This window comes from Sinocyclocheilus grahami, unplaced genomic scaffold (genome assembly GCF_001515645.1).
Source record: "Sinocyclocheilus grahami isolate Dianchi unplaced genomic scaffold, SAMN03320097.WGS_v1.1 scaffold277.1, whole genome shotgun sequence".
Lineage (NCBI taxonomy): Eukaryota > Metazoa > Chordata > Actinopteri > Cypriniformes > Cyprinidae > Sinocyclocheilus > Sinocyclocheilus grahami.
In genome coordinates this window covers 2,311,364-2,335,052 of record NW_015505456.1, presented here as the reverse complement: position 1 = coordinate 2,335,052, position 23,689 = coordinate 2,311,364, and the positions used below count along the sequence as shown (strand labels likewise).

Sequence of the window (23,689 nt, the reverse complement as noted above, 5' to 3'; positions counted from 1 at the left end):
GACTTTAGAATGCTTTGTTTTGTCCAAATCTATTTCTGCCCTTCCGCTCACCCCCGATGGTACAAAAACATGTCAAGGCTTTTGGGCTAGAGGGCTTAAACACAAAAACCAAGCCAGTGGCACTCTAAGCTGGGATCTTAAAGGGATAGTTCACCTAAAAATACACTTCTGTCATTATTTACTGACGCTTTTTGTTTCTTTCTTGCTTCAGGATGTCCAAGCTGCTCTTTTCAACGCAAGTGAATGGTGACTACAGCTGTCAAGCACTTTTCAAGACAAGTTTTTCAGTAAATAATACACAAATAGCATATAAGTATGGAAGCTGTTTCCGCCACCAAATAAGAAATAAAGAAGGTAATAGCGACACACACAATTTTGACTTTTTTTCTTGCAATTGCAAGTTTCTGTCTCACAATTCAGACTTTTCTTCTCAGAGTTGCATATTTATATTTCATAATCGTGCGTGTATATCTTGCACTTCTGAGTTTATATCTTGCAATTCTGACTTTTTTTTTTTTCAGATTAAAAAATAAAATTATGAGATATAGCTTCAGAATTGCAAGAAGAAAAAAAATTGCAATGACCTTTTTTTTTTTTATCCCGTGGCGGTAACAAGCTTCCGTATGCTAGTCATATTAAGTCAAGTCAGTTTCAATTATATAGCACTTAACACGATGTACATTGTTTCAAAGTAGCTTTACAGAAAATATTGCAAAACTAATATCCTAATACCACAAGGTAATTATTTAGCAATTCCATTAAGAGCTTCATATTTAAAATTATGCCTTAATATATTTGGCATTTTATCAAATTAACTGCTTTTATGGTGCTTTTTTTACTAGGACAGACCCTAGTAACCATCCACTTTCAATTTGTGGAAGAAAACAGCCCAGACAAACTCCTTCTTTGGGGTCAAACAGGGTTTTTTAACCAAATGTCTGCATGAACTATCCCTTTAAAAATAGTGTCTCTACAGTTAGAGCATGCCAAGTATTTGTAAAAAGGTTAAAAACAGAGGGCCCAGTAAAGTGCAGACAGCAGATATTTTTCTTTCATAAAATCAGCAACAACTTCTTTATTTATCTTTCTAAAACACGGCCGGAGACATCATATAATGAGACATCATGCGATATAATGGCCGAACGTTCACAGAATCTCCTATGACTCTGTTACTTTGAGCTCAATGCAGTATGGAGAGGAGTTGGAAGTGCTCAGAAGGGAGGTAAAAAGCAGACACGTCTTGGCATCCACACAGCAACATTAAAAGTGTGTGGTTTCACAATAATAATAATCTTGAGAGCAGCTGTGTAAACATTTAACTGAGCACGCCTCTTGTGGCATGGTACGGGATCCTCATGTTCAACTGTGTATTTTGCTAGATGCGATTGTGCACTTATCAACACTTATCTAAATGCCTGTGCTTGTCTTTTCTGCATCGTAGCTGATATTGACATAACCCTGGACCGTGATGTTTTCATAGCGACCAGCTGTAGGAATTTAACAGTTTCATTTAATCTGCCTTATGAAAGTGTGTCTATACTTTCAAATATTATGTAGTTGCATTCCCAGTAAAGAATGGGACTTGAGTCATGGGTCTTGAAAACTTTGGCTTTTAATAGTAGACCAAAATCCAGCCTAGTATTAAGAATATACTTCACCCAAAAATGTGTTTTCTGAAGCCATAGTTTTTTTTTAAGAAAGAAATTAATACTTATAATTTTAAAAAATATTTTTATAATGGTAAAAAATATAATGTTTTTTTTAATAATGTTAAAAAAGATTTCTATTTTAAATGAATGCTGTTTTTTCACAAAAATATTAATTAGCACATCTGGTTTTATCATTGATAACAACAAGAAAAGTTTCTTGAGCAGCAAATCAGCATATTAGAATGATTTCTGAAGGATCATGTGACACTGAAGACTAGAGTAACGATAATAAATTACATTTTAAAATATGTTAAAATAGAAAACGTAATAAAAAAATGGTAACAATATTTCACAAGATTGTGTTTTTTACAGTATTTTTGATCAAATAATGCACACTTGGTGTTTGAAAGTGTAAAACAAACAGCCAGTTTTATATAATGACATACATATCAAATATATACAATATAATCATATTGGCTATTTTTGTGCATTTTTTAAAACTTTTTTTTTCATGGAAAAGGAGTCCAGCACTTTTCACAGAAGAAAGACAGAATTCACATTAAGTAAGCCAGAATCAGTATGCAGCAAGTTTCCAGACCTCTTGGGTTATGTGTAGTAATTGCTTGTTTGCTCTATTTATCTCTGTGAAAAACTGCTCTGGGTTCACAAAGTGTAGAGAATAATCAGCTGGATCAAACACTGCCTTAAATTACAGCAGAGAATCAAATAGCGGCTGATGTCTATTCATCCGCATGGGTAAACACTGTGCCTGTAATTCGCTTTTTCTCTACATCTCTCTCTCTCTTTCTCTCTCTCTCTCATCACACACTCTATTACCGTGATGTGCCACTAACATTGTCGTAAACAAACCCCAGATGCTCAAAAACACACCTCTTTGATCCGGGTTCGAAGACCTCCATGAATCTGCTGGTACCTCTTCCACCTGATGTTCGGAGACCACTTACAGAGGAAACAGGAAGAGGCCATGTTCAGTAAGTATCTTGCTTTGTACTGAATTCTGAGTATGAATAATACTGTTTAAAAATAGCCAGTGAAACAGTAGGCATGCAGTAACATTTCAAACAGTTGCGTACTACGTTGTTGTCACATGACTATGTCACGTTGAAATAAATATGGTAATTTTGCATTTTTAATCCAATTTTAATGTCTAAAAATTAAGATGTAAATATTCATCACATTGTAAATAAAAAGTCGATTTGAATGAATTGCATTGTGGAATACATTCTTTTTTTCTTATTTTTTGATTGCATACTCAAAACTTGACTAATGTAGTTGTTCATCTGGGTATTCCATGCATACAGAAAATGTGCATACTTTGTATGCATAATGAATACTGCATACTGAGTACTGCAAAAGTTGTATGAGTAGTATGCTGTTCTCATACAAACTTAATGTCTGTGGGTAGCGTTTGTAGTATGTAGTCGATTACAATATAAGAAAATAATGTCACTGTCCCTCAGTGGATTTGTCCCATATTTACAGTCATACACTTCCGTCTTTGTTAAAGCATGTATAATATGAATGGTTGAATTATATAATATGCATGATGGTCAGTTTTGCATTTGTCCCTATGTGAACAAACACTGTATTCTGAATAAATACTAGTACACTGCTTACTGCATACTATGCAGTGCATTTACAGATTTAGATATCTAGAGATTCAGATATTGATGCTCATCCTATTTATTAAAAAGTGACACAACATCGATGACAATTTGTATTGGATATGGATGGATAAACTGAATACTATGAGTAGTATGCTATTATAACACATAGCAAACATAGCCAGATTGCAAGTGTAAGTACGTGTAAGCAACCAGGTTTTATTGTTTTTAGCTGATCATGACGTGGGTTGAAAGATTGTTTAAAACTTTTAACAGACAAGGTTGGGAAGTGATTCTGTTACACTGGTCTCAAGCAAACACATGTTATGGTTATACTTTAAAAACACTGTGATAGTCACATACTTGCCTGTTTTACTGCTTTTGTCTGTGGTAATAGTCAGCATGCCTCAAATGCTGCCCATAGACAGAGTTGTAAATAACCTACAATATTCCTTAAAAGCTCAAACCAGAAGAACATTTTATTGCTTATAGATACACTACTGTTTGAGGTCTGTAAGATAAAAAAAAAGAAAGAAAGAAAGAAAGAAGTCTCTTATGCTCACCAAGGCTGCATTTATTTGATCAAAAATACAGTAAAAACAGTAATATTGTGAAATACTATTGCAATTTATATTGCATTACTCCAGTCTTCAGTGTCACATGATCCTTTAGAAATCATTCTAAAATGCTGATTCTTTACTGACACTTGTTCTCAGTTCAGTTTCAGATACTTTGGAAGAATTTGTTGAGGAATATTTGTTGAGTTCATCTTTGAGTTTGTAACATTGTTCAGTCTAATTCTGTAACTCTAGATGAGACACATGAGAATATTCTGCTCTTTTTCTAATTTAAACAAAAATCCTCTCAAGGAGAAACAACTGAGATTACTGAGTTCAGTAAATGCATCATTTTAAAAGATGGAGTGCGTAATCTGCACCTCATTTCTCTGCATTGTGCCAACACTATTATTTAAACAGAATCCCATGAAGCATTAAAGAGCGAACTCTAGCAGGACTTCATTCATGAAAATCTAAGTTTGGCTCAAAGTCAGTGTTCCCAACCTTAATTCAATATTCTGTATTGCAGGACTGCCTGTAGATCAGCTAACGTGAATTGAGCCATGCAGCATTTTCCGAAGACAGAAGAGAAACTTAATGAGAGGAGACAGAAGTCCTATTTAAAAGTAAATAAGACGGGTAATTAATTCTCAGATTGGACAGTTATCTCATATTAAGGCTGTAATTCATCTTTGATTCATTTGGCCCCTGTTCCCGTTGCTGAGAATGAAAGCCCTCTCACTTGGTTTGTGTATGGATCATTGAGAAAGACTGGGCCCCCTTGTCATTGTCAAATTCTACCTAAGAACGAAACATTCTATTTTCCTAACCTGGTTAAGTAATCATATTACCTCAGGCTCCATAAAGTGGAACAAACAGTAGCATAGAAGTTCAGCTCCTTTTTTACATGCCTTGAGTGACAGATTGGCTTTCATCAAAGGGGCCAGAATCAAACTTATTGAGTCATTTCGCTTTGCTAAGAATACTAAATTGATCCTCACATGCGGAACATCTGGTGAAAAGCAATTTCCACCCAAGTGTTTTAGTATTTCCTCATAATTAATTTCACATGTACATGACAAGAGCTACTGGTCTCCCAGAACAGGCTCACAAAAGCCAGCTTTGTTTCCCTCTGTCAAAAACTACACTGTGGTTCCTCGTTAAAACACGCTCGTTTTTTTGACGCTCGAATTGATGATGAAAGTTCCGCTCAGGAGACACAAGTCATATCATCTGCTTCAGAAGCTCCAGAAAGCATGCTGTGCTGGCCACCAATCTTGAGCCCTGTTTACACCTGGTTTTCAGATTCGTTTTTGTCGATTTGATCACAAGTGGACAATGCTAAATACAGGTGTAAACGGGGTCTGAAACGTTTTGAGGTTGTCCACTTTCGAGGTAGTCGACACTCATGGGATCGAATGTGTTTGAACAGCCACTAAAGATCACCTCCTCTCTGCCTCTGCCTGATTCTTAAACATTAAACTATGCCGTCTAAAATCGTAAGTTTGGTTTGAAGGTGAAAAAATGTAAAAAGCACAGTGTTCTCTAACACAAACCCACAAACCCAACACAAACCCCCAGCGTTCGGCGTGGTTTTGCGACAATCAGAGCAGAAACAAAAACTGCTGCTCTCTGTATCGTTTTCTGATGACTTATTTTGCATTCATATGTAACTGCACAAGCTTATTTCACAATATTAGATCGAAAGATCAGAAATGGCCTCCCCTCAAAGAAATCAGGAAAGTGGTCAAAATCGACAAAAGACAGCAATTAAAACACAGAATGTGTCTCTAATTGTGATCAGATCGACCAAAACGCATCTTAATACCAGGTGTAAACAGGGCCTTAGAAGCGAAGTTCACGATCTGAAGATAAGTGAGTGAACTTTGCTTTGAAGTACGTTTGAATTATTGCTCGATACAAAAATTTTAATTTCAAATACCTTCAGAAAAGAAAGCTAAAGGTTCTTTATTGGCATTGATGGTTCCAAGAAGAACCTTTGACAGTGTTGTGGAGAAAGTCTTCACTTTAATACCATTTTTAACCAATGGTCATATTGCAGGTGTTCTCCTCTTTTACTCTCCCTGGAAACTTCCCAATATTCCCGCCAAAGTCACCTCATTAATTGGTTAGCTTGATACCTTCATGAGATTAGAGAAACTGGTGCTTATATAAACATTAAGTGAATGGTGAACTTACAATATCCTAGTTTGGCCTATCTTCAAATGCACATGATAAAACATCATATATAATTTTTATTTGTGCCACAAAATGATCATTGCATGTTTATACTCAGTGTGAGACATAGAGGCATAGATGCCTAATCAAGGCCACAAAAGGTTCCTTACAGTGGAAACAGGTACTTTAGATGATTAAAATGGTCTTCACACCAAGAAAAATGGTTCTTTGAAGATCTGTTGACTGAAAGGTTCTTTGAGGAACCCAGAATGGTTTTTCTATGGCATTGCTGCAAAAACCCCCATTTGGAACCTTTATTTTTAAGAGTGTGAAGAAATTGCATTGAAATGATTAGTACGCTCAAGCGCACAAGTATGGTAAATTGTGTGATTGTTATTATTTTTCAAAACATCTTCTTTGACCCCTACGATCCTCCACAATGCTCTTGAACTGAGGAGAATAGAGGCCTACGAGATGAGACATAACAGCACCTGCTCTTACTTGTCTCCAAACAGTGAGGTGTCTCCAGATAAAAGTCAGTCACCATCAGATTAATCACTAAAGCCACTAGGGGAGATGCTGTCCAATCAAACGCACTTTGTGTAGCGTGTCTGGGACCACCTGCATGTGCATATGTACTGTAATGCTTTCTTGGCAAAACCATTTGTAAGCATTTTGTTTTTTCCCCAAGCGGACTTCCCCCTCTTTTGAGGTTGATGTTTCATGCGCAGTCGTTTTTTTCAGACGTCTCATGTTGCCGAAGTGAGACTTGAATGGGTTGAAGTTGCCATACACAAGTGAACAAGAATGGAAAATATGTTCTTGTTCCGATACCGAGCCCAGATAAAAGCAGGTGTTTCAGATGTTCTGGATAACTGCTGTATTTAAAGCGGTGGAACATCCTGTTTCCAAGCACACTCTGAAAGGCCAAGCGTTCTTCTGCTGTTCCTCTCAAAAATCAAAGTGTCTCATTCCTATTTATCTTCATCTTTTATGTCAGCCAGCTGGTTTTCTACCTTTTCAACTTCATTCTTAAGGATTAGTGCACTCAAAAATGAACATTTACTTAGTTCGTCTGTGGAACATAAAAAGGAGTAGGTTTAAATAATATACTGGTCATTTTTCTGTGCAATTACAATGAATGCGGACAGGCGTTTTTGAATCCAAAAGCACCAAAATAAGACTTGTGCAATATATTCCAATGCCCCTGAAGTCACACAATGCCTTTGCGTTATGAACAGAGCAAAACATTAATCATTAGTCCATTCACTACAGTTTTTTGAGTGGGTAATGAAAAATTTTGGAATAAATAATGAACTCTGCAAAAAGAGCAAGGGCGGATGTGAAGCTTATTTTGTTGTTATGATAATTTCCTTTGTTTTAATATTTATTTTAATATTTAATTTAATTATATTGTAAGTTATTTTAATTTTATATATATAGTGTATATTATAAGTATTATTATTTAAGTTTTTTAAGTATTAAATATGATTATTTTTGCTGATAAAATACTTCAAAATTTAAATACATTTTTAAAGAATAATGTCTTAATTTCACAAACTGTTATAGAAATATAGTGCACAAGTCATATGGTGCATTTTGTTTTTTTGTTGGTGCTTTTTTTTGTTGTTGTTGTTGGTCCTCATTCACTTCTATTGTTTTGAAAAAGTGTGGCCAAGATATCCTTCAAAAACTGACCTTTTATTCATACAGGTTTGTCATTCAGGTTTGTAAGAAAGAAAGCCAGAATTTTCATTTACGAGAGAACTATCCCTTAAATAGAATTTTTATTTCCATTCTTAGGCAGCCAACTTTTCCCTTTGTTGCCAGACTAATCTAGTGTTAATTGTCTAGTTAGTCTGTTTCACTTCCACATTTTTAATCCCCGAATGGCAGGTCTGCTTCCATTGTTAAGGGCAGCAGAAATTGCATTGATCCTTTAACCCTGCTAACCCTGCCGATGACCCCCGGAAGGGATAGCATGACTCGTAAGTGATGAGTGGAGCGGTAGGAAGAAAAGAAGCCTTACAGTCATGGGGGAATCTCGTCCCAGAGAGGTCAAAGTCATGAGGACCACTATTATCCAGATGAACTCTGTTGTTTATGACTTCAAAAGCATTTAAATACAACAGTAGACTCTCTCAGAGAACCTTTTGTGACCCGGGCCCTTTGTGCTGAGGTCTGGAGGGTGACTGGTTTCACTCAGAGCCGTGACAGGTCTGGTGCTCAGAGACGTTTAAGCGTCTAATGTTACTCAAGCAGCTCCGGTATTAGACCCTGATGACGAGCGAGAAAAACAGCGAGGCCGCTTCATTTACCCCTAACAAAAATACAAATAAGAATGAGCAGAGGGACACAACGGTTAAACAGTCTTCAATCTGGACTCCTGTTATTGGAAAATAATAGCTTTGTGAAAAGGAAGTAATCTAGAGGGCCTTTAATCAATTTCTGCTAGATGAGCGATCAGGATGAAAGCTCTGGGACGGGGTCGCCAGCTCCAGACATTGTGGGCTGGTTGGTATATAGGAAGGATGGGCTTTAATTTGTCTTTTCGGGGTGTCCAGGCATCTTTAAAGGCTTAATTGTTACCATAGACAGCCTTGATGCCATGTGTTTGCGGAAATGGTTTCAAGGCCTGCTGTGGTAAAATCACAGTATGAGTGACCACTGACTAAACGCCGAGCGCAATATAGGTTAAAAGCCCATTCCAGTGCCATTACGCAGATATTTCGCCAGGTTCTGGTTTCTGTGTAACATTACCCAGGCCAAAAGTGGCAGAAGAATAAAGAGTCTGTGAAATCATGGATCGATGTGTTTAATTGCTAACTTTAAAGTTAACGTCAGCTTTAAACATTAACTTTGGTGGTTGGTGATGCAGCGGAAGCTCGTTTAGCTTTCTTCATTCAATAGTGCGACAATAAACAGCATAACAAAAACCGATCTGAAGCGCTGTACCCCGAGGATGATCATCTAATCGCTCAATCCTCTCTCGTTGCATCCACAACTAATGAAAGTCTAAGAAGTCACTTTGTGCACGATCCCGCAAGGTCCAGGGTCAGATAAACATGCATTGTTTGGTGGGACATCATTTCTTTCTTGTGGTTATGATGTAAACTCCCATTGTGGGATTTGGTGCTGAGAGGGGAAACTCGGCCTGGGTTTTGTTCAGCACACAGAAGAGCGGTAATCCCTGCACCTGAGGCCAATATCAGGGAAGTTCCTGTAAGCCGAGAGCTATCCCAGAACATCTCAGATGAGCTGCTACAATGCAGACCTGCCATCTTGAGATCCATTACCAGAGCCGGCTCTGACAGGAATGTCAAGAATTCCGATCCTCTTTCCCTTGAAGAAAAAAGGAAAAGTCCATTGTTGCTTAAGTTTTATTTACGATTCCAGTGGACTGTCAACTGCATCACGTCTGCAGGCGTTTCTGATTACCTCCATAATGTGATGTGATATTTTAGCTCAAATGTTAGCAAATGCTTTGTAGTGAACACACACGCACATATATATATTTGTATGTATATATATATATTAGACATGAATCGTACTCACCCACCATGGTTCCCGCGTCGGAGCTCTGTCCGAAGAAGCCTCAAGACCGGGCCATCAGTAAGATGGTCCAGCATAGGAGACTAATATGTAGGAAATTTCTAACCTCGGTCAGGTGGAGAGATGGTAGTTACAGGGGAATTAGGAAGGTGAAGATAAGGGCAGATGTAAGACCCCCGAAGGAAATGAGTAGATACTGAGGTATCACTCTGATCCGGACAAAAGCGCTGATGCCCTGTCTGGATCACATCCTTTAGGTCTTTTACTTACTATATATATATATATATATATATATATACTGTATATATAATACATAATATTTTTTTCCATGCAGGGGCAGTAGCTGCAATTGTCTGCAAGCATTTCTGACAAAATCCATCATGTTGTGCAATAATTTAGCATGGTTGAAAGCAATTATCAGCAAATGATTTACAATGAATATTTCAAGTAAAAACATGATAATTCTATAATTTATGATTTTCGTGTAATTCCAGTGGCAGGAACTCCAAACTCCATGATGTAACTTGATAATTCAACATAACTGAGAAGCAATCATTAGTAAATGTGTTGTAGTGCATATTTCAACAAGTGAAACCTGATACCTTCTTTGTTTCTTATATGTGTGTGTGTGTCTGTGTCTGTCTGTGTGCACTGGTTTGGGTGGTTTATGAGGACACAAATTTGTATAATGGCATGGGTGTGACACAGGTATTACAATATGAAGGTGGTTTATGACACTATAGTGTCCCCGTAATTCAAAAGGCTTAAAAAAACATACTAAATGGTGTTTTTTTGAAAATCTAAAAATGCACAAAGTTTTCTGTGAGCGGTAGGTTTAGGTGTAGGGTTGGTGTATAGAAAATACAGTTTGTACAGTATAAAAACCATTACGCCTGTGGAGAGTCCCCATAAACCACCAATACCAGCATGTGTGTGTCTGTTTCCATTGTCAGGAACTCCAAACATCAAAGACTGTGGTAAGTCACCATAATTGAGCAAATTGAGCACCATTAGCAAATGGTTTAGTGTAATGGCCAAATTTAAAGTGTAAACCTGAAAATATGTACGTTTTTATAGTTCAGTGGCGTTAACATTTATATATGTTTCTGACAAACTGCATAGAGCAAAATTTAAGTCACTATAACTGAGAAGCAATCATTAGCAAATGGTAAAAAAGCTTGTCATTCTATTATTATGCAAAAAAAAAAATTCCAGTGGCAGTAACTGCAATATTTTCATAGGTTTCTGACGAAATGCACAATGCAAAGCCATAACTTAGGGTTATTGAGAAGCCATTGTTAGAAAATTGATGAATGAGGAATTCAGCATATAATTGAATGAAAAAGTTGATAATTACTTATTTCTGCACTTCCAGTTGCCAAAAGCGCAAACTCCATGCAACTCCAAAATGCAACATAATAATTCAGTGTAATCGCGAAGAAATCATTAGCAAATGATTTGTAGTGATTATTTCAACATATTTAAAGTGCAAAGCAGATAAATCCTGCATTGCGTACATCTTATTTAGTGGCAGTAACTGCAAGCATCTATAAACATTTCTGACAAACTGTGTAACGTCATGGGATAATTAACATAATTGAGAAGCAATCATTATCCAAAGCTTTGTAGTGAATTGTTCAGATAAAGTAATTTCCTCTCCGCCAGCCAAAGATAACATCCCATCAACGGAATACACCATAGCCATATTTCTTCTTAAAAGGACAGTGGAAGGGTACGTGAATAATGAAGTGAAATTGCGCCAAGAGGTGCTAAATCGTTTGTGATAGGTTCAACTAGAGGACACCTGTGCATTTTGTTCCTCACGAGCACACTTCGAAGTTCTCCAGGCGGGCTTTAGGCAGGCTAAATGTGTCTACCTGATGGAAGTGCATTCAAGGAACAGATGAAAACAGTAGCTTCTCTGTGTATTTGAGCAGCATGTCATGATGATCCCTAATGCGACAGTAATTGCTTCTTGATGCCTGGCTTGCCAGCACAGAGAGCAAGAACTTTCTCCCATGAGTCAGAGAGAAAAGACTCCGAAATTGGAATGTCAACGGGATAATCCCCATGTTGCTGCTGATGGATCCTCTTGACCTTTGACTGCCAAATATAAGGTGGAGTGAATATTTTACAAACAGCTTACCTTAACGAGGCTTGCCCTAAAATGAGAAATGAAACCTTTTAACATGTTTCAGGCGGTTCATAAACACAAAGGAGGCGTTTGGCTCTTTTGAAGATGACCACAGATGAGTTTGGCATGCCATCCGACTGAAAAATGCGGGAAGTCTTGCTATAGGGCGGCCCGAAGCATGTGGAGAACACTTGAATATATATATCTGAGTATTTAATCTCAAAACAGTGTGGGACGGGTATTTTTCAGTGGTCTGAATTCCTTCTCCATGTGTGAGAAATCTGCCCTCCGCAACCTGCAGTTCAAAACTCGCAACTGTAACAAATGTCTGTGGATTAGCTGGCTATAACCATGGTTATAGGAACAGGAAGGAACCAATTCCAAAAGCACTAGAAATGTTTAAACTTGCAGGGCATGGCAGAAATTCAACTGATACTCGATAAAGTGTGCGAGACATTCAAATATTTACTTTTATTCCTAACTTGGAAACAAATTTACCATATAAGAGTAAATTACAATCCATAAATCTTATTTCAGGTCACTTCTTGCCTCAAGCATTGCAGCTAACTTAAACAGTTTACTGCTGTTTTTTTTTTTTACATTTTTGTCTGTCAGGCCCCCCTTTATATGATTCTTCATTTCAGTATTAGCTTTTTAAATGATTTGTTCTGTTTTTTGTTTTTAATCCATTTTATCATGACATTTTGATTGGCTCTTGTAGTTTTTTTATTAACCTTTTGTATGTATTTTTTAAAGTCATTTAGCATTCCTTATTATTGTCTGCTGTTCATCATAATAAATATTTAGAAAAAAGTCAAAACATCAAGCAAAAATTGACAGGAAGCTATGCAACTTCAAAACTGCAACTGAAAATTTTACCCCAAATATAAACATAGTAGCAATAGTGGCGTTTGCTAAGGCAAGGAAGTGACAGCACGTTTGTATAACGTCTTCTAACAAATTAAGTATATGTACTAAGCAGTGTGAACAAAAATGGTTTGGCGCAGGATGTATCTAACAGCTATTCTTATAATCAAATAATTAGATTTTTATTTTTTATTAAAAATAAAAAAATGATTGTTTTATGTATTTAAAAAATATAAAGAATTCTAATTATACATACATACACACCACATTTCTTGAGTATGTCTTAAACACAAAGGAGGCGTTTGGCTCTTTTGAAGATGACCACAGATGAGTTTGGCATGCCATCCGACTGAAAAATGCGGGAAGTCTTGCTATAGGGCGGCCCGAAGCATGTGGAGAACACTTGAATATATATATCTGAGTATTAAATCTCAAAGCAGTGTATTTTTCAGTGGTCTGAATTCCTTCTCCATGTGTGAGAAATCTGCCCTCCGCAACCTGCAGTTCAAAACTCGCAACTGTAACAAATGTCTGTGGATTAGCTGGCTATAACCATGGTTATAGGAACAGGAAGGAACCAATTCCAAAAGCACTAGAAATGTTTAAACTTGCAGGGCATGGCAGAAATTCAACTGATACTCGATAAAGTGTGCGAGACATTCAAATATTTACTTTTATTCCTAACTTGGAAACAAATTTACCATATAAGAGTAAATTACAATCCATAAATCTTATTTCAGGTCACTTCTTGCCTCAAGCATTGCAGCTAACTTAAACAGTTTACTGCTGTTTTTTTTTTTACATTTTTGTCTGTCAGGCCCCCCTTTATATGATTCTTCATTTCAGTATTAGCTTTTTAAATGATTTGTTCTGTTTTTTGTTTTTAATCCATTTTATCATGACATTTTGATTGGCTCTTGTAGTTTTTTTATTAACCTTTTGTATGTATTTTTTAAAGTCATTTAGCATTCCTTATTATTGTCTGCTGTTCATCATAATAAATATTTAGAAAAAAGTCAAAACACTGCGAGACATTCAAATATTTACTTTTATTCCTAACTTGGAAACAAATTTACCATATAAGAGTAAATTACAATCCATAAATCTTATTTCAGGTCACTTCTTGCCTCAAGCATTGCAGCTAACTTAAACAGTTTACTGCTGTTTTTTTTTTTTACATTTTTGTCTGTCAGGCCCCCCTTTATATGATTCTTCATTTCAGTATTAGCTTTTTAAATGATTTGTTCTGTTTTTTGTTTTTAATCCATTTTATCATGACATTTTGATTGGCTCTTGTAGTTTTTTTATTAACCTTTTGTATGTATTTTTTAAAGTCATTTAGCATTCCTTATTATTGTCTGCTGTTCATCATAATAAATATTTAGAAAAAAGTCAAAACATCAAGCAAAAATTGACAGGAAGCTATGCAACTTCAAAACTGCAACTGAAAATTTTACCCCAAATATAAACATAGTAGCAATAGTGGCGTTTGCTAAGGCAAGGAAGTGACAGCACGTTTGTATAACGTCTTCTAACAAATTAAGTATATGTACTAAGCAGTGTGAACAAAAATGGTTTGGCGCAGGATGTATCTAACAGCTATTCTTATAATCAAATAATTAGATTTTTATTTTTTATTAAAAATAAAAAAATGATTGTTTTATGTATTTAAAAAATATAAAGAATTCTAATTATACATACATACACACCACATTTCTTGAGTATGTCTGTGCTCAGAGGAGCCCTCCAAAGTGATCTTCATTTCAGCATGCGTGGAGGGCTCTGGGAAGCCATGCCAAAAAATGTCAGGAGCTTGTCAGCAATTCTTCAGATTTGTCATCAGCCTTATCAGATTTTGCAGTGCATCTCCTTCCTGAGTGTGAATGGAAAAATGGAATTCATTCATTCAGCATTGGAAACTGTATGACCGCTTCGAGTATGTGTGTCTTTGCCTCTGGATAAACAAAAATGGATTTTGAAAAATGCCAGATCTCTTCCAGATGGTTTCACACAACACCCCGCTTTACAATTTCAGCCCTGCGTCTAAAATCACGACTCATTGTGGCACTCTGTGTGTGGCGTCCTTTGAGACATGTACAATAACACATTTTTCACAGCAATCTTTTGTTTAGCACTAACTTGCCGCTGAGATATATGTGAACTACTACACCAAACAATTACAAACCATCTGAACATTAACTAATTTGTCAAGATGTTTAAACAAATGCAGTGGCTTATTTACTGGGCTACTACTGGCTAAAAATTAGCATTTTGTCATTTTTGGATTGTTTGTTTGTGTTTGTCATTCCAAACCCTTTCTCTCTTGAGTGGAATGTACTGTTAAAGTTAAAGTTGCTTTTTTTAATTAAATTAATGAAGCTTGCAGACTTTAAAAGGGATATAAAAGCACCATAAAATTGTGCTAAAAGTAGTTTTTATGACTTTGTGTTATCATGAATAAATCTAGATTTTGAGTCCAATGTTTTTAATGAATCAGTTGATTGAATGATTCATTCATGAATTATCTGGTTCTCCAGTTAAGTTCACTGAACTAATGATCTATGGTTCTCAAGTTAAAAATCAATGGAGGGAAAGATTATTAGTGAACAGTGATTTTAAATTTAGTCTGTACTTGAGAATATTTGCCATATTTACATTCATGCGTTTGGCAGATGTTTATGTCTTAAGCCACTTATATAGCATTCAAAGTATATGTTGTATCAGTTCATGCATATTGAACCCATGACCTTGGCATTGCTGGCACAATGCTCTACTATTTGAGCTTCAGGAATGCATGCAAGCTGAATGGACCATTTTTTGTGATGCTGTTAAAGGAATAGTTCACCCCAAAATGAAAATTTGCTGACAATTTACTAACCCTCTGGCCATTCAAGATGTAGATGAGTTTGTTTCTTCATCGGCGCATGCTTTAGAGAACTTTTGCGTTTCATCACTTGCTCACCAACGGATGCTCTGCAGTGAATGGGTGCTGTCAGAATAAGAGTTCAAACAGCTGATAAAAACATCACAATCTACAAGTAATCCACACTACTCCAGTCCATCATTTAACATCTTGTGAAGTGAAAAGCTGCATGTTTGTAAGAAAGAAATCCATCAAGACGTTTTAGACTTCAAACCTTCTGATCAAAATGAGAGTCCTCTGTCCATAATATTGCTTTCTCCAGTGAAAAATCTTGTTTTCATCCTGTTTGAACCAGGAGAGAAACAAGTGAAACCAGTCCAAAACAGTTCTGAACAAATATGTCAGTGGATTTTGATGTGACAACAGAAGATGGACTTTTTCACTGAAGGAAGCATTATTATGGATTATGGACACATATTTTGGCCAGAAGCAAAGGTTTAAAGTTAAAATGCAATCATATGGATTACTTATGGATTATTGTGATGTTTTTATCAGCTGTTTGGACTCTCATTCTGACGGCACCCATTCACAGCAGAGGATCCATTGGTGAGCAAGTGATGTAATGCAAAATTTCTCCTAATCTGATCCAATAAAGAAACAAACTCATCCATGTCTTGGATGGCCTGAGGGTGAGGAAATTTTCAGCAAATTTTCATTTTTGGGTGAACCACTTCTTTAAGTCCCAAAGCTAAAGCATGAAAGATTTAGTCCTCATTCATTGATATTGCATTGTGATTGACCAAATTATCTACTTTTGTGCTCCACAGAATTATCGGGTTTGGAAAGGCATGAGGGTGAGTAAATGACAGAATTCACATAAAACTGAACCACATTTCACATTGTCTTATTAGAAAAGTTTGGTGCCCAGAAAGAATCTTGCAAGTAGCTCTTGTACTGTTTGTCTCTGTGTAATGTCAGAAAAGTTTGCCGCAGAGCTCCGCTAAAGCTGTGGTTTGAGCCAGGAAATGTCTGAGCATCACTGGATGAGGATCACTGGATGAGGGATTGAACCTGCTGGTTTTAGCAGTCTTTACTGCCTTTCCTCCAAGTTAAAAAGGAAAAAAAGCTATGGATTTATGATTTAGCACCATAAGAATGTGCACATGTGTAAAAACAGGAATATTTATGTTCGAGCAAAGGCATAAAGTGATGAGTGACTGCTATAATAAGGCTTTGAACGTACACAATGCTGCACCAACAGCTTGGTGGACAAGCATGTAGTTGGCGCCAAAAACGCCATTTTAATTCAATTTTAAAAAGATTTGAATTAAAAGTCTTAATTAAGGGGAGCAGAAGCACTTGCAATCAATGCAAGCAGTAATGTTTAAAGTCTTATTCGCAAGCATTCAAAGCAAAGTATGTATGGGACATGGGAAACGTGTGCTACGTGTTCACTGACGGCATTACACAAATTCCTCCCTAATTATACATTTGACATCTTTCAAAGCTGAAGAAGTGGCAGTCCAGCAACAGGGAATCTGGGGATAAGGCGATATACGGACCACATCAGTCCCGCTTCTCCCATGGGCTATTTAAAAGTACAGTAGGCTGTATTTTCCGCTGCAAAGCCAAGCACCCACCCTTCCGTCCTTGCACCATATTGGAAACAGATGCCGTTGGATGCAAGGCCCAGCTAATTTAAGTGGACAGGCCAGATGGAGGAGAATGATTGCACACTACCCCCTGTTGGCTTTCATTTCGTAAGGTTTCAGAAACATGGCAGAGGTCTGCAGATAGGCAGTGAAGAATTGTTTTACTGTTGAACGTTTCAGCCCCGTACAGCACTGGATCCAGCGTGGGTAGCCGTTTCCTAAATTAGACTGTCACACATACAGGCACTCAGAGACTAGCATGCAGCTATGCAGGAGGGAACGTTTTTATAATAGAAATATATCTAAATATTACCACTGGTTAGTGCGTATGCCATCACAGTTGTATCCGCCAAATCTTATTTTGCAGTTAAATGCTAGTTTTTTCCTCTTATATAAATCAGCTTGTTTTTTTCGTAAGTTGTATTCAAAACCTTCAAAAGCATATAAACCATGCTAAGTGACTGTCTAGAAGAATAGTTTGTTTAGGAATAATTCTGTCATCATCATCTCAGCCTCATGTTGCTCAAAACCGCATCACTTTTTTTCTTCTTTTTATCTTTGATCATGTTTATATATATATATATACAGAAAGGGAAAAAAATACTTTTATTCAGCAAGGATGAATTAAATTGATCAAAAGTGACATTAAAGAAATATATGATGTTACAAAAGAATTATATTTCAAACAAATGCTGTTATCCTATTCACATACCGTGGTATTTGTATGCTACTCCAAGGTACATCAAAGAATGCATACGACGACAACAAACAAACAAACAAAGCATAAGAGTTCTTAGGGTTCTTAGTGGTTAAATTAAGCTTTTCTTGTAATCTTAAGGTTTTATTATTTCCAGTATACCAAGCCTGACCTCTGCTGGACAGATGAACTAACGCAACATCACAACTTCTAATAGAAAAGCAAAAGTGTTTGTAAAGATTAGGAAATAAAATCTGTTTGTTCAAATAATTGAAATTTATTCATTTCAATTCAGTTTATTGTTCATCATCTTGAACAGGAACATCAAACATCTTTATCATCACTGTTATATCTAAGACAGATTGTCTATTATCATCTCGACGATTCATAATATGGATTTATTTGATTTAAATACCATGTGGCTTGTGCTAAATTGCATATTTTAATTTTGTAGTTTGTGTATAGCCACTAATCACAACCATAATGTTTATTTACAGCTGTATAATCCGGTTTAAATCTTTACAGTTGGCTAGAACTGGTGTAAAATCACATTCACAACACAACGCTCAAGTTAGTCATTATGTGGACATTATAGCTTGAGCAACAATTACAATCTAGTTAGTGTTCAGGTATGTGCGTCGGGCTCGTTTAGTCACTTCCGTTACGTGCCCTTCCTGTAGGTTACACACCGAAGTTACGGATGGTACTTATGGAGGACGAAACCTGCAAAAACAATAAATAAATAAATACACAAATAAATAAATAAATGTGTGCATAAATACACGTATTCTTGTACATAAATAAATAATTATATATGTGATGAAAGTAGGCAAATAAATAATATAAATTGGTGGGCAAATGGAAAATGTTTAAGGAAATGCTAAACTCATCCTAACTATTTTCCTTTGATCACTCATTTATTTCTGAATGTAGTTCCAAATTTTTGGCTAATGAGAGGGTGTCAATTATGCTAATGAGAGGGTGTCAATTATGCTAATGAGAGGGTGTCAATTATGCAAGAGTAGTGTGTGTGTCGTGTGTGACGCGCTTGAGCGTTTGCCTGCGCATGCGTATTAACTTCATCAGTCAAGGGGACTGATTATTATCTTACACTTTTTCACAGGGTTAGTTTTGTAGTTATAATCATGAGAGAGCTAAATCATAAAAGATTTGAAGTGGCCAATGTAAAATATTAATGCTTACATAGCTCTTAATTGCAATACTGAACCGTTATTTGCTTAATAAACGTACTTTTGTCGCCTGTATTTTCTGATCTGATAACTAATGGGAAAAAACGGTCTGTTCCTCGATTAAACCACTTCATACCAGTCATCTCACAGAATTTGTGTATTTATACAGACATTTATTTATTTATTTGTGTATTTATTTATTTATTGTTTTTGCAGGTTTCGGCCTCCATAGGTACTGGGCGGGGTTTCCTCAGCGCGCGCACCTGGACAAGAGATCTGTTTCACTTTCCAAAGGGAAAATCCTCGGGAACGCATTCAGGTGAGTGGAATAATTTATCTTTAGCCTATAGTTTCACTCAAATTAGACTATTATAATGTTCGTTTGCCCCACGCTATTTAAAAAAAAATTGGATTAGCCTACAAAAAGTTTCGAAGTTGCTAAAGTTTGATATAAGATACCCTATTAAAGAAATGTTTCATACCATGAAAAACAGCATTATATACATTTCAATATATTCTGTACTCTTTCTATTGGCAAAATTAAGACAATTAGGTCTTTTCTGAGGTAAATAAGGTTTGTTGTTGTATCATTTCTATCACTGTGGTAGACATATTGAAGAATACTTTTTTTTTTTTGCATGTTTGCAAAAGTATTCTCTTTTATATATGGTTTTATCTAATTAAAAAGTTCTTCATGTTACAGATGTTACAGCATTTTCTAGTTTTGATCCCCTCCCCCTCCCTTCTTGTGGCCTTCTAAAGTTTAGTGCACAGTTCATATAAGAAAAAAAACTCAATTCTAGTCCTCATTTAATTGTTGCATATGATCTTCAAATGCAATCATGAGCTGATGCATTTATCTTAAGAAAGTCCTTCTTGTTTATATCTGAATTCAAGTATCTGGCTGTTACACTAGGGAGGTGTAAATTCTTTTTTCTACGCCTGCGGGCATGTTAACCTACTCAGTTTGCCTTGGTGGTTCAGAGCATGTGTGTTATCTCTAACCTAGTCAAACATCTCGCCCTCCCCCATACTTCTTAGTGAACGTGGACAGACCTGATTTTTAAATAATAAAATTGAGGACTCAAATCCAACATATAACAAACACTCATACTTTCCCATCTTAAGTCACAAAAAGAGCCTTAGAGTCTCAGACTGTGTCGTTTACACCGCAGAGCTCGACTGTGTTTTTGTGTGTAAAACCTGGACTTTTTGTTGTTTATTGATGTACAACCCAGCACAGACAGCAGGATGACGGGTCTGTGGGAGTCGTTCTGTTTCTGCTCTTTCTGCCTCTGGTCTTGTCTCTGCATGTCAGGAATTTTAAGCTGAAGTCTCTCTTGTTCTGTAATCACATCCCTCCTCCACCCTGTACCTTTAGTTCTCTGTCTATCACTCCCTCTGCTTTTAGATGTTGCCATTAGAGACATTAAAGGAATAGTTTATACAAAAAATAAACTTCTGTCATCAACAGGCTCCAAAAAAGCACAATCAAAGCCGTCTGTATGTCATGTGTGCTCATATTCCAAATCGTACACTCTAAAAAATGCTGGGTTAAATACAACCCAGTGCTGGGTAAAATAGGGACAAACCCAGCAATTGGGTTGTTTTGACCCAGCGGTTGGGTTAAATGTTTAACCCAACCTTCTGGGTAGTAACCCAACCGCTGGGTCAAAACATCCCAATTGCTGGGTTTGTCCCTATTTTACCCAGCAGTGGGTTGTATTTAACCCAGCATTTTTTTAAGAGTGTACTAGAAGCCATTCAACAAAGTGCTCATTTTGAATTTTAAAAGATAGCAGAACACTATTTTTGCAACTTTGAATTCGCTGTCATAATTACAGTGTACAGTTGTACACATGCATTTGTTTCTGCCGTAAGGCGATCTGCTTTTTTTGCGGAATTTCGTACCCGCACACAAAACTTACATTCTCCCAGACAGTGTTGTCAAGTCCTGTGCAAGTGCAGCCTGGGCCTGTTGCATAAAATGCATAAACTAGTCTTACAAGTGAGTCATCTAATTTTTTTTCTTTAAGATTGGACATAACTTTTTCAAGCTAGTTATATAAAACGTATATTGGTCTAATTTGAAGATGTATTACACCTTGAATAAACGCTTTAGTTGGTCAGACTAGTTCTTAGGACACAATATTATCATAGTAACTACATTTATGCAACTAAAGTAACTGTTTGTGTTCGTCTGTGGTTTGATTTCAGGCAGAGTCATGGCCACTGCTGCTGAGTACGGACACAACTCCTGGGAGCTCAGCATCCAGGTGGACCAGCGTGAGGGAGATGAAGGCATGAAGTTTAAATTGCGGGTCAAGGGGGATCTTCACATCGGGGGTCTCATGCTCAAACTCGTGGAGAAGATCAGTGAGTAATTTACAGAGTTCTGCGTTGAAGAACCAGTACCGATTGTGAATTTAAAGATCAGCTTTCATTTCATGAGTGTAAATTTGAATTAGCACAAGGGATGTTGAAGTGGAATTTGATAGATTGTAAGTTAGTCACACGTCAGAGCAGTTTGATTTACAGTTCTGTGACAAAAAATATGCATATTATTTATTTTTATTAGTTTGTTATACCTTGATATGTGTAATACATTTTTCTCAGCAGATGAAGGCATTTCTTTTAACTGAGTTCAGTACTATCAAAACAAGTAACACATTTTTGATGCATTAAATTTGACCATACACTGTAAAAAAAATAGAAGTTGTAAATAAAGCAAAGATGATTGGAATACGTTTTACAAGAAAATACTGTTTAAGTCGTCCTGCTTCAAAATTTCGAATTTACTTCAAAATGTTACTTGATGTTTTTTTTGTAATTATTTCTGAAATTTACTAGCAAATTTTGTGAATCATACACCAAATATTTTTTCGCTTACAGATAATTTTATAAAGTTTATGTATAATTTTATATAACATTTCACTTTATAAAAGTAAATCTTGACATCCAAATTTGAATCTACTGACTATATTACATTTTGAGCAATTTAAATAATTCTGGGAAATTAAGTGTCTTTCTATAGTATTAATTTATTCAATATATATATATAAATTAAACACACTTACAGGTTGTATTTCAAACATATATTATTCATATAATTTAATGTTTCTGGAAATACTTCATATGTTGTATGTATGTAACATTTATTGGTAATTCATACTAAAAGTGATGTTTATTAAGACTGTACTTACAGCATTACATTTTTTTAAATTGCAATTCTGTTGCAAATTCTGTTTCCTACTTGAAAACAAATTCAGGAATTTTAATTCTGAAAAGCACAGCGTTGTCAGGAGCACACCAAAAGCTCTTCAAAGTAAGGTTTTATAAGGTTCAAATGGGTTGACAAAAGCAAAACAGCAGTCAGAGTTCGAACTTTGGCTAACATTCTGGCAAGGCTCTCTCAAAGTTATGAACAAACTTTTATTCAGTAATGTTGTATTCAGCAAAATTGTTAGTTATCTGGGGCCTCATTTTAAAAATGTACGTACGCACAGATTTGATCTTAGAGTGTGCGTACGCTAAAATCCACGGCAACGATCATATTTATAAAAACGGTCTTTGACGTGGAAAAGTACTTACCGCCACGTCAGTGTCTGAGCAGGCGTACGCACTTTTCCTGGTGGCAAAGTCAGAGTACTGCAGCTATTTGAACATCTAAGCTGCAATAATAATAAAAGCGGTGTACGTGCACCGAATTCATCATAAACAACAAAGATGCAGTGTAAGAGATTAATTGTGCAGTGTAGTCAGATTTTTTATTAACGGGAGATTTTGCTAAATTAAACTGACCTTTTTTAGTAGCCTAATGTTGAGAGTTCTTTACTCGCTTTCTGTACAGTTTATTCCATGTTTTTTATTATTATATTATTTTACAAGAGAACTTGCCGTCTTGATTTACTACTAATGCGTAAAATAGAAAAAAAATGCATAAACGCATCTCCGACTGTTTTGTCTGTGTAGCCTAGACTTATGTCGTGCAATAACGGTTTTAATATATTCTATTCAATAACATTGTTAACTGTTTTTATTTGTAACATCTGCTGCTTTGCTTTTGTGAAAATAAATAGAGACATCAGCCTTAAACTTATATTTGTATAAAATACTCTATATATTTTTGTGTCAGTACATTAATGGCACATTTGAGCAGCATTAGTAAACTGTGTAAATGTAAACAAATGCCAAATCACATGCAAGCTTTTTTCAGACCGGAGACCATAATCGTGTAATAATTTATTTAATTATGATATGAAACGTCCAATTTGTCTTTCAATAATGTTTTTTTAAGTTTTGGAAGAATTTCGTGATATTAAACTGTTTATTAGTTGTCATAGCAAGTGGTTTTAAAAGTAGGATGGCTCACTTTTTATAAGATGACTGAAAATTTTACTTGAATTCGTAGTTTATTCTTACTTTTGGAAACCTAATTGTTTTATAATTACTATTACTATTATTATTATTATTATTATTATTATTTCTGTTGTTTCTAGAAGTAGTCATTTTGATAATAGTCAACAGATAAAAATGTAACCACACACACATTGTTTGTCCACAGAATAATTACACATTATTAAATAAAAAGCGTCCCCACACGAACCTCTACCACTACCTCCGCTAGCAGGACCTCAATTTCAAACTCTGTAAAGGTTTTTTTTTTTGTGCTCGTCATTCTCAAGCATAGAAATTCGGATATTGGCGTGTGCTCTTTTATATGGT

General features: G+C 35.9%; 1 protein-coding gene across 2 annotated transcripts in view; it reads left to right on the top strand.

Moving 5' to 3' along the window:
• The first annotated feature begins 16,271 nt into the window (after positions 1-16,271).
• Positions 16,272-23,689, top strand: part of LOC107600120 (fermitin family homolog 1-like) — a 23,371-nt gene continuing 15,953 nt past the window's right edge. The window contains exons 1-3 of one of the 2 annotated variants that reach the window (XM_016291912.1): positions 17,788-17,814; positions 19,181-19,283; positions 21,182-21,340. In XM_016291912.1, coding sequence (XP_016147398.1) covers positions 21,190-21,340 — 151 coding nt within the window. In that variant the 5' untranslated portion in view covers positions 17,788-17,814; positions 19,181-19,283; positions 21,182-21,189. Of the gene's footprint in view, positions 16,280-17,787; positions 17,815-19,180; positions 19,284-21,181; positions 21,341-23,689 lie in introns of those variants that run through there. The other variant, XM_016291913.1, reaches the window with a different exon arrangement.